Here is a 12079-nt window from a genome sequence, read left to right as displayed (position 1 = left end):
TTATTAGAAAAGCAATAAGATTATTCATTCTAAAGCAAACTTCCTGTATCCATATAAAGTCAATGAGAAATTCTTACTGAACTTGTGAAGTAATTTTAGAAAACAAATGTTGTTTTTTTTACTTTCTTTATGCAGTTAATAATTTTAAGTTTTGAAACTAGTAATAAAATGTCTCACCTTCATTATGATGTAAAAAGCAACATAAAGTAAGAGGTTTGTTATGAACAATGACACGAGGTACGATGCAACATCTCGAGGCTGAGTGTAGAGACCATAACCTGCCCTGCAATTTAATGAAGCTTATATACTTAAAAACCACCAATACAAAATATTTAAAAATCATACAAAGGATATTTTGAGTTTAAAAATAATCATTCTTGTTATGGGAAATACTTTTAGCTTATAGCTTTCGTTTTATATAGAGCTAAATATAGTTTTATGAATGAAATACAAAGGTAGAATTAAAAAATAAACTATTTGAACATTCGACAACAAGACAAGTATTTTGAAACCTTAATATCAGATTTTTATGGTTTTAAAACCAGTAAGTCAAAATGTTAGATTGGAGGGACATCATTAACACGTATCACTGATTTTAATCCTTTAATTTTTCTGATATCTTGAACTCATTTTGTGGACTGTTTATACAAGTAAATACACTGTACATGATGTTATGATAAAAACAGTATCAGTATGAGAACACAAACAGATTTTCACATTATAACATTTGGGAGAACAATTTGAAATCCATTTAAAATGAAAGAGTAATAAAATATATATACGTATATACATATCTAAAGCAAATCAAAATTAACACTAATCACTAATCTGATGACAATTTGAAATCCATTTAAAATGAAAGAGTAATGACAATATAAAACGTTTAAGAACATAGTTTCAGAATTAGCTATGAAATGACAACATGTTGACTAAACATTCAAGTAACTCCTCCTCTTCAAGTTCAATAAAACATTTTACCCAAGAAAATGGTGTAGAATAGCAAAAAAACAAATTAATTTTTTTTATAAAGTGCTTCTGATATATTAATTTTCAAGGCATTGGGCCTGTAGTCTTAAAAAGTATCAAATAAAGAGTGAAACAATCTTATAAATCAGTAGAAAGTCATGGTACCTCCCGTATTTATGTATCATCAACACATTTTAGCAAGTTGCTATGTGAAGTACTAAAGAAAAATATGAGTATATGTATGGTATTTAAAGGATAAACTAAGCACAATGTTACCTAAACTTCACAACACATTAGGCTTATGAATCTTGTATGTGAAAGTACTTATATAGCAACAAGAGATGAGACAAAAGATGAAGCTGAAAATCAGACAAACAACACTTCAGCCTGATAACTATGGGTTTTCCTATGGTCAGGGGTCAAATGGTATGTCATCATGTTTGTAGACTTACATTCAGTAATTTATTGAACTATTATTTTATGAATCTATGTCAGTAAGTTTGGTATCATATTATAAATTATAACTCAAATTTTAGTATTACACACAACTTAATTTCTTTATTTATAAATTAAGTAAATATTAAAACAAAATTCCTAAATATTAATTTTTGTGTGTCACATGGTATGTTGAATACAACTTTGGTTCAAATTAAATGTTTGTGATGTCCAAGTACAAAGTCTACAGTTTATTACAAATTACATACTCAAATTATTAATAATGACAAGCTAAAATATGAAATAAGAACTTCCTATCTTTTTTATCTACTGAAATACCATTATATTTACTGACTGAAACACAGTGGCCCCATCCACTTCTTTCCCTTTTTGGATGTATTTGCTTATTTACATACACTATAAACATGTATTTATAATCAATCAAGAGCTCAGAACTTGCCCACCAATATGATGTAACCATGTATCTAGAGAAATTGGATATGTATAAAAGATAAAGAAAATTGAGCCAATTGTTTTTGAATATCAAAGAGAACAAGATGAGAATTAACACAAAAAGATTCCAAGGCCAGTAGAGAGCTAAATGAGTTGATATAATTAGTACAAATGATTCATTGCATCGCTTCTACATGATCCAGGGCAAGAGAAATGGCACACAATTTGGCAGAGAACAAAGAAACTGTAGAGGGGATCTTGTGTGTGACCACTGATCCAAAACAATCCATGTCAAAGTCCACAGAGCCATCTGATTTCAAACTATCCATATAAATGGAAATAGAAAGATAGTTCAAAAGACACTCAGCAAAAAGAAGAAAGTACTTCCAATAGGAATATCTGCCTTCCTCAGATGACTCAAGGAAATATCACAGATAAGAACAGTAATAAGCCATGGTGGGATGGCCTGACCAGTGGAGATGGTAATATCATCCAAGAACAGACCCAATTCATCCAGCTATGTCTGGATACAAAGGCCAAAGAGAAGAAGTACAGACCATCTATTCTGAAAAAGCATAGCTCACTGAGGAAGAAAGACACAACCCCAGGTGGGATGCCATAGTAAGGATCAAAGTTTTGAACCACAGAGTACAGAAAGTTGGAAAGGGTGGAGGTAAAGAGTAGGCTTGTGAGGCTCGGTGTACAAATTCTAGACTGGAGAAGCATGAAAAGTTCCTATGCAGAGCCAAAGCATCAGAGAGTGAATAAGGTCCAACATCTTCAAGTCTGAGGTCCTGGCAGAATCACAGACAACAGACTGATAGTCCAGTTTGAATCAAATATGAGCAAGATAGATCATTAGAATAGAACATCAATCCACTCCCCAAGAGGTGGAAAAGAGGACACGGAAGATGTTCAGTACCCTTGTACACTTGACTTGTAGCTGCTTGATGTGTGGAATGAAGCTCATCTTATGGCCAAAGATAAGCACCAAGAATTTTGTCTCAGGGACTATGGTAAGAACAACATCACTGAGTGAAACAGTGCTCGGAATTGGAGTGAATAGCCCATTGATGACAAAAGTGCATGCAAATTGTTTAAGAAAAAAATATGTGAAACTGTTTGCTATGGTCCACTTCAAAACACAACTGAAAGCACTTTGAAGCTGCCACTCAATAAACCTCATGCTCGACAACTGACACAAGATGTGGAAGTCTTCAATAGAGACTCTGTTTGCAACATTAGGAAGAAGTTGCATTTTGATGGCATTTATCTTTACACTGAAAAGTATGAAACTCAAGACACAGCCCTGAGGGACTCCAAATTCCTGTGGAAAGGAATACGAAAGTGTCAAGCATACATGAATTTGAAATCACCAGTCCATTAAAAATTTGTTGATAAAAGTTGTTAAATGGCAACGTAAAATGCTGTACCTCCACATAGTATCATAAGCCTTCTCAAGGTCAAGAAATACAGCTATAATATGTTATAATTTGAGAAAGGCTTCTGTAATCAACATTTTAAGTCAAATCAAGTGGTCTATGGTGGAGCACTGTCATCAGAGCCCACACTGGGTGGGCAAGAAAAGGTTGTTTGATTCAAGAAATCAAAAACAATAGGACGATAGTGTGAATGAATCTTGGGAGCCTTTCCAGGTTTAGAAAAAATGAAGGGCAACAACCTAGTGCTAAGTATCAGGAAAAGCATTCTCCTGCCAGGTCCAGTTAAAAATAGCCAGAAGAACAAATAGCAAGAAAGGCAGGAGGGAGATAATGCAGCATCTCATGGTGAATATCATCAGGTCCAACCAGTGTACTGCCAGATCAATGAAGAGCAAGCTTGAGTTCCACAAGTGCAAAGGGGCAATTATAATCATAGAGACAATTAGCCTGAAAGGAAAGAGGCTAGGAAGTTGCTGATGCCCATAGCATTGCAGATACTTTTGGCAAAATTTTTTCTCATGCATGTAACATTTCTGTTTCATTCCCCACCTTCTTAGTCATCAAGACAGGGAGGAAAGTATAATGCCTACTAACCTTCTAAATCTTGTCCCATATGATTTTGGAACAAATGGCAGAAGAGGTGATTGTTGTAAACATAATTTAAGATTTCTTATGGCTTTGATCTCTTAACTGCTGAGTATGTGCACAAGCCTACTGAAAAGGGATGCAGTTTTAAAGTGTGGGATACCTACAAAAGGTATCCCTGGCCCATTTTTGAGCCTTCCATACCATTTGGCAGGTAAGTTTGCGCCGTGAATGAAGATACCATGAAAAGTGTGTCCGAGGTTTTAGGAATAGGTTTAGAAGCTGCCTGAACAATACAGTCAACCACTGCTGCCACAGTTATCTATTGATGGATTACAGATGATGGCAGGATCAAGTACCAAGACAGAAGTGAAAATGGGCCAGTTGGCCAGGTCCAGCTTTCATCAAAAAACAAAGGTTGGATGGCACTGACCACGGCCAGTCTCTTTCAAAATGATAGGAAGATGATCACTGTCAACCCTCCAAGAAAAGTAAGAGAAAAGTGTAGAAGAGCAGATATAGATCAATGATAGTAAAAGACTGACTAGATGCATGAAAATAAATATAAGAACCAGTTTTGAAGAGAGAAAAGTTGTGATCCAATAGCATACACTACAGAATGATCCCTCCCATCAATATCAGCACCACTTCAGAGGAAGATTATGTCTATTAAAGTCCTCCAGACTTAAAAAAGGAGATGACAAGTCTTCAATGAGAGCATCATGATCTGATTGATCATAGGTGTCACCAGAAGATACATAAAGAGAACAAACAGTGATGGTATGACCCAAGAAAACATGGATGGCTACGGCCTCCAAGGGTGTATCCAGTGGCAAAGACAAGGCAGGCACATGCTGATTAACCAGCAGCCACCCGTCCATGCATTCATCCATCATGCAATGTAACTGTATTGGCAGGTTTCAAAAATATTTCCAGTAAGGAAAGATACACAAGATGATAAGAATCAATCAGTGCCTTGATGCCATCCAAGTTAGAATGGAAATTTTTACCTTGGTGAAGAAAAATTGGGTGTAGTGCCCTTTTGCATTTTTCTTTAGTTGAAGGAGATATACTGACCTCCTTGGATCCTATCCTAGGTTGATTGGACAGATCTTCAACTTGTAGAAAAATCCTCAAAGTACAATGAAATGGTAAATTGTAAAATTAGAAATAAAATGAGCAGTTGTACCCTTTTTTCATTATCACTGATCACAAAGTTCAGAGTACTTCTCTTAAGAGTTTGAACTTATAAACATTTCACATTTATTTTACCCAGTAAAACCCCACTGAAAGGAAAGCAATAAATTGCTGCTTGTGTCAATAGACTGTTTATGTAACTCCACTGTAGTATGATACCCTTGAAAGCAACAAAGCATGCAAAAAAGTAGCTAACTTGATCCCTGCTCCAAGAAATGAATGTCTAATATATAAGATTATATATCCTAAATTTTTTCTTGGAAAATTCAAAGTAACCACACTGTATTTATAATCAGTGAAAACATTCATGCCAACAACAGGATGTGTAATTTATCAGCTTATGTACATATCCTATGGTGTTCACAACAAGACTTCTAAAAAGTGACAATACTGCATTTTGAGCCTGTCATTTATTTATTATATGGTTTGGCACTGATATAATAAACATAACTATTCTTTGAATATGGTAATCCTTTTGGGTTTTTGGAATTTAGTGACAAAGGTGCATAAAGATGTTATATGAGCCCATGATTATAAAATCCTATTTTCCTTTTCGATACAGTTTTGTCAACCAATAAAAACAAGTTTCAGCATTACTAATAACTTTCATTTAGTTTTACAAACCTTATAAGTTTAGTCTTCTTTGGAGAACATTCTTATGTTTGCAGCTAAAGTGTAGTTTAGAAGTTCCCTTACAGTTGTGAAACTCCTTAAGTTGTTACTGACTCTTTCCTTGAAGTAAGCAATCATCATTTATAATACACACACACACACAGAATCTTTGTGCAGTAAGTTTAGTATACTGTTGTTAATCAAAATCCAGTTTAGTTGTTCCTGTATTTTAACATATCCTGTACTGCTTCAGAAATTATTATAGACATCACAGAACATGTGTACATATAAAGTAGATATACACAACAGAAAATATATATAATTTAGATGTAATGCATTTTTTCAAAGTGTATTTTTTCTTATACACATGGATAAACAGTCAGTAAAGCAAAAAAGTGCAGAAGCTAAAAAAGGTTGATTGATTGATTGATTGATTTAGTGTTTTATGGCACAAAGCAGCGAGGCTATCTGCACCAGACATTCGGTAAAAATGTAAAAAAAAAATAAAAAATAAAAAAAAATAAATAAATGTAGTAATAGACATAAATGGAAATGAAGGTAAAACAAAAAAGTATAAAACCAATGTTGACACCTAGTCTACAATGTTAAGATAGAAGGCAGAGTATAAGAAGTTGTAAGGTATTTACTCTAGCAAAAAGGTAATGATCATAACCCGCCAGGAAGATTAACAGGTAAGTTCAAGAACCACCGTCAATCACCTGAAGTTGGCCTTTCCAGTCCTGGTTCCGGGTTATGTGTCATAGCAGCTATTATCAAAATGTAAAAGAATAAAAGTTTTAAAAGACACTCCATGAAAATCGTAATAATGAGTAGCCAAATGTCCAGTAAAAGATAAAGTCAAGTAAATGGAGTAAAATTTGTAAAAGTAAATGAAGGTAAAAACAAAACAGCAATTAAAACAGAAAATGGTGTAAAAACCAATGGTGACATCCAGTCTTCAAAGTTGTAAAATATTTACTCTAGCAAAATGTTAATGATCATAACCCACCAGGAAGACTAACAGGTAAGTTCAAGAACCACTGTCAATCACCTGAAGTTGACCTTTCCAGTCCTGGTTCCGGGTTATGTGTCATAGCAGCTATTATCAAAATGTAAAGAATAAAGTTTTAAAAGACACTCCGCAAAATCGTAATAATGAGTAGCCAAATGTCCAGTAAAAACATAAAAGTCAAGTAAATGGAGTAAAATTTGTAAAAGTAATTGAAGATAAAAGCAAAATGGCAATTAAAACAGAAAATAGCGTAAAAACCAATGTTGACATCCAGTCAACAAAGTTGTAAAGAACTACCTGTAGCAGAATGGTAATGATCGTAACCCGCCAGGAAGACTAACAGGTAAGTATAAAAACCACTGTCAGTCACCTGAAGTTGGTCTTTCTAGTCCTGGTTCCGGGTTATGAGTCAATATGGCCAGTACTAAAAAGTTAAGTAGTAAAAGTGTGAAATGATATGCAGCAAAAGTATAATAACGACTCGCCAGGATGACTAACGAGTAGTTCAAACGGATAGTTCAAACAGGAGCGTTAGTCACCTGAAATTGGCCTTTCCAGTCCTGGTGTCGAGTTATTTAATGTTCTGGCCATTGTCCAATGTCAAATTGAAGGAGAGAGATTAAAACGGTAAAAAAGGAACCATAATTAAAAAGGTGTAATGAATAAATATGCAACACTTAAATGAGATTAAAAAGGTTAATGACCATTAAAAAATTAAAAACATTATCAAGGTGGACAGAGTCACCATCACCAATAACTCTGTCCAATGTTACAGATTGACCCTGGGAAAAAATGTTTAAAATATTGCCATCGTTGAGAATTGTAACGATGGCAAGAAAGTAAAACGTGGCTGGTAGTGATTTGAGTGTTACACAAACTACACATTGGTGCATCAGTTCCAGATAAAAGAAAATGATGAGTTAAAAAACTGTGACCAATGCGTAGCCTAGTGAGAACAACTTCCTCCTTCCGAACTTTACGGAAGCTAGATGGCCAAAGTCCAATTTTGGGTTTGATTTGAAAAAGTTTGTTGTCAAGTTGCTCATTCCAAGTGGACTGCCAGCTGGCACGGAGCCGAGCCTTGAAGACAACACCATAGTCCAGGTACGGAAGAGGCATAGGAGTGATGGTGCTGAAGCAGACATATTTAGCTGCCATGTCTGCAAGCTCCTTCCCGCGAATACCAACATGGCCTGGTATCCAGAAAAACTCGATTGAAGTAGCTGCTAATGAAAAATGGGCCAGTCGGTTTCGAATATCAGCGAGAATAGGATGTGAGCTAACGTGTAGTAATTCCAAGGCAAGTATAGAACTAAGCGAATCAGTATAAATAGTGCAGTTGGAGTACTGCTCAGCTGCAATATGATCCAGGGCAAGAGATATGGCATACAGTTCAGCAGTGAACACAGAAGCTGTAGAAGGGATTTTGCGTGCAACTACTGACCCATAGCAAACCATAGCAGAGCCCACTGAATTACCTTATTTGGAACCATCTGTATAAATGGAAACTGAATGATTGTTTGAAAGATATTCATTGAATAAAAGACGGTACTTCCAATCTGGAGTATCTGCCTTTTTTAGGTGACTGAAAAAAAGGTCACATTTGGGGGCTGTAACAAGCCATGGTGGGATGGGCCGACCTGTGGAATCTGCAATGTTATCCAAGGACAGACCCAATTCATCCAATTGCTCCTGGATGCGAAGGCCAAACGGAGCAATGACAGATCGTCTGTTCTGAAAAAGTACTGCCCACCGAGGAAGGAAAACACATTTCCAGGTGGGATGCTTTGGTAAGGAATGAAGTTTCAAAGTATATTGTAAAGACAGTTGCAAACAGCAAAGGTGTAGAGAAGGTTCATGAGATTCAATGCATATACTTTGAACTGGAGAGGTACGGAAAGCCCCAGTGCAGAGTCGAAGTCCTTGGTGATGAACGGGATCCAGCATCTTTAAGGACAAGGGTCTGGCAGAGCCATAGACCATTGATCCATAATCGAGTTTTGATCTAATAAGAGCACGATATACCTTTAACACTGAACAGCGATCTGCCCCCCAACTGGTAGAAGAGAGAACAGGGAGGATGTTCAGTGCTCTTGTGCATTTGACCCGAAGCTGCTTTAAGTGTGGTATAAAGGTCAGTTTACGATCAAAGATAAGCCCCAAGAACTTGGTCTCCGGGACCACTGGCAGCAAAACTTCACCGATATGAAGTTCAGGATCAGGGTGAATACCCCGTCGACGGCAAAAGTGCTGGCATACAGTTTTGGAGAGAGAGAAATTAAAGCCATTCGCCAGAGTCTACTTCCGTACACAACTGAGGGCGGTTTGTAGTTGCAGCTCAATATATCTCATGTTTGATGACTGACATGAGATGTGAAAGTCGTCGACATACAGCCCATTCGCAACAGTGAGAGGGAGTTGTTCAGTGATGGCATTTATCTTTATAATGAAGAGTGTAACACTCAATACACAGCCTTGAGGGACTCCAAGTTCCTGTACAAAAGAACGGGAAAGTGTCGAGCCCACACGAACTTGGAATCTCCTGTCCATTAAAAAATTTTTAATAAACATGGGTAGATGGCCACGTAACCCATATGTATGGAGGTCTCGCAAAACGCCATACCTCCATGTTGTGTCGTAAGCCTTCTCTATGTCAAAGAATATTGATACAAGATGTTGGCGGTTGAGAAAGGCTTCTCTGATTGATGTTTCAAGACGAATTAGGTGGTCTGTGGTGGAGTGCTGTCGACGGAACCCACACTGGGTGGGCGAGAGGAGGTTTGGTTCCTTGAACCAAACAAGACGAGCATTAACCATCCTTTCTAATGTCTTACAGAGACAGCTCGTCAAAGCAATTGGACGGTAGTTTGAAGGAATCTTGGGATCTTTCCCTGGCTTAGAGAAAGGTAAAATAATAGCCTGGCACCAGGCATCAGGAAAAACATTCTCCTGCCAGATCCAGTTGAAAACAATCAAAAGGACATCAAGAGAAGCAGGAAATAGATGGTGCAGCATGTCATAATAAATATCATCAGGTCCAACAGACGTACTGGCAGACCGATGAAGGGCCATTTTTTAGTTCCACCAGGGTAAAGGGACAATTATAGTCAAAGAAACAGTCAGTTCGAAAGGAAAGAGGTGATCGCTCTGCCCGAGTCTTGATGGCCAGGAAGGTGGAGGAACAAGCAGAAGTGCTAGATACCCGGCAAAAGCTTTCACCTAGAGTGTTAGCGATGTTCCGAACATCAGTCACCTCCTGACCATCAGAGAGTAAGATCGAGAGGGGGATAGAATTGTAGTGTCCATTAACATTTCAAATCCTGTCCCATATGATCTTGGAACTGGTGGTAGAAGATATACTGGTTGTGAACTTAATCCAAGATTCCTTCTGGCTGTGACGTCTTACCCAACTAGCATGAGCACGGGCCCGTTGGAAAGCAACCCGGTTTGAAAGTGTGGGATATTTACGAAAAGTATCCCAGGCCCGCTTTTTGAGCCTTCCGTGCTAAGTGACAAGCAGGATTCCACCACGGACGAGGATATCGTGGAAAACGTGTCGAGGTTTTAGGAATACACTGAGCAGCTGCATGTGTAATACAGTCAGTTACTGCTGCTACACAGTCGTGTATTGATGGCTGATTTACGATGGCAGGATCAAGTTCTGCGAGAGCAGTGAAAGTGGACCAGTCTGCCTGATCCAGCTTCCACCGGGTCACGCGGGTAGAGTGGCATCGACCACGGCCAGTCTCTCTCAAATGGATCGGAAAATGATCACTGCCTAGTGGATTACTGTCAACCCTCCATGAAAAATGGGAGAATAATGAAGGGGAGCAAACTGAGAGATCAATAGCGGTAAAGGACTGACTAGGTGCATGAAAGTAAGTGGAAGAACCAGTATTGAAAAGAGAAAGATCGGCCCCTCCCATCAATAATAGCACTTCCCCAGAGGGGATGATGTCCATTAAAATCCCCTAGGATTAGAAATGGAGATGGCAATTGTTCAACGAGAGCATCAAGATCTGATTGATCATATGTCTTTCCAGGGGACAGGTACAGAGAACAAACAGTGATGGTATGACCCAAGGAAACACGAATGGCTACAGCCTCCAAGGGTGTGTTGAGTGACAAAGACAGGGTGGGCACGTGTTGATCAACCAACAGTGCCACCCCTCCATGTACTCGACCATCACACAACCTGTCATTTCTGTACAAAGAAATCTGCCGAATGGAGACAGTATCAGCAGTTTTGAGAAATGTTTCTTGTAAAGAAAGACAAACAGGATGGTAGGAAGCAATCAGCGTTTTGATATCATCCAGATTAGAACGTAAACCTCGACAGTTTCATTGTATCAAGGTGGCCATTTTTAAGAATGGTGAAGTGGATGGAGAACCCTTCGGTTTACGACCACGTCTTTTTCTTTACTGTCTTTAGTCGGAGGAGGTCTATCAACCTCCATGGATCCTGCCCTGGGTTGAGTGGGCAGGTTTTTGTTATTGGAAGGGGAATCCAGTGACTGAGGATGCGAACGAATAATTGTTTTGTCTCTTGTGGTGGGAGAAAAAGATGTATCAGAAGAAATGCCTGTATTTGAAACTGAAGGACGTGGATCTTGAGGTTTGTTGGAAGGTATGGGAGGAACAGAGATAGGTGTGGAAGTCGATCATCAACCTTTTTAACCACGGAGGTCAAAAGGCTTTTCATTTGTTTTGAAAACAATTCTCTTGTAGGCACAGAGAGATCTGTCTGCACTCCCACTGTAGTTGTGGAATGAAGTGCAGCAGCATATGTCCGAGATGGAGTTGTGGGCAGCAATTTCCGAGCCTCAGGATAACTAATGTTATGTGTCGTTTTCAAACGCTGCACCTCTTTTTCCTCCAACCATTTTGGGCAAGCAGGAATCAAGAGGGGTGAGAACCATTGCAGTTTACGCAATGTGGGTTCATGTCACAGTCATAGGCATCGTGGTCCTTGCCTCCACAACGAGCACATGTCAGGGAACCACGACAGGATGTCTTTGAGTGGCGAATCTCTGACATTGGAAACATCGAAGAGGGTTTGGTATGTATGGCCAAACCCTGCAAATGAGATAACCTGCCTTGATGGTGGCAGGTGCGTGGTGAAGTAAATGTTAAAACGAGGGTATTTGTTGGCAGTGTAATTCTATCTTTGCAGTGGAAATGCCTCACTGCAGAAACTCCTTGAGTGGAGAGACCAGCGAGAATCTCTGAATCGGGAACGTTTTTCAAATCCCTTTCAAGAATAACTCCTCGTGAAGAATTCAAGGTAGCATGGGGTGTAACCTCAATAGGTATATCCCCAATTGCCATTGAATTCAACAGGAGTTCACTGTGTTGGGATGTGGATGTTTCAACCAAT

The 12079-nt window shown here is 38.4% G+C and overlaps 1 protein-coding gene across 5 annotated transcripts in view; it reads right to left on the bottom strand.

The window, feature by feature from the left end:
- Window positions 1-12079, bottom strand: part of LOC143225198 (SID1 transmembrane family member 1-like) — a 201657-nt gene that overhangs the window by 25106 nt on the left and 164472 nt on the right. For all 5 annotated transcript variants that reach the window (XM_076454195.1, XM_076454194.1, XM_076454192.1 and 2 more), the window contains one exon: window positions 178-283. In XM_076454195.1, coding sequence (XP_076310310.1) covers window positions 178-283 — 106 coding nt within the window. The remainder of the gene's footprint in view (window positions 1-177; window positions 284-12079) is intronic.

This window comes from Tachypleus tridentatus, chromosome 9 (assembly GCF_004210375.1).
Source record: "Tachypleus tridentatus isolate NWPU-2018 chromosome 9, ASM421037v1, whole genome shotgun sequence".
NCBI lineage: Eukaryota > Metazoa > Arthropoda > Merostomata > Xiphosura > Limulidae > Tachypleus > Tachypleus tridentatus.
The sequence above is the reverse complement of the archived record's forward strand: the minus strand, read 5'-3'. Positions and strand labels throughout refer to the sequence as shown.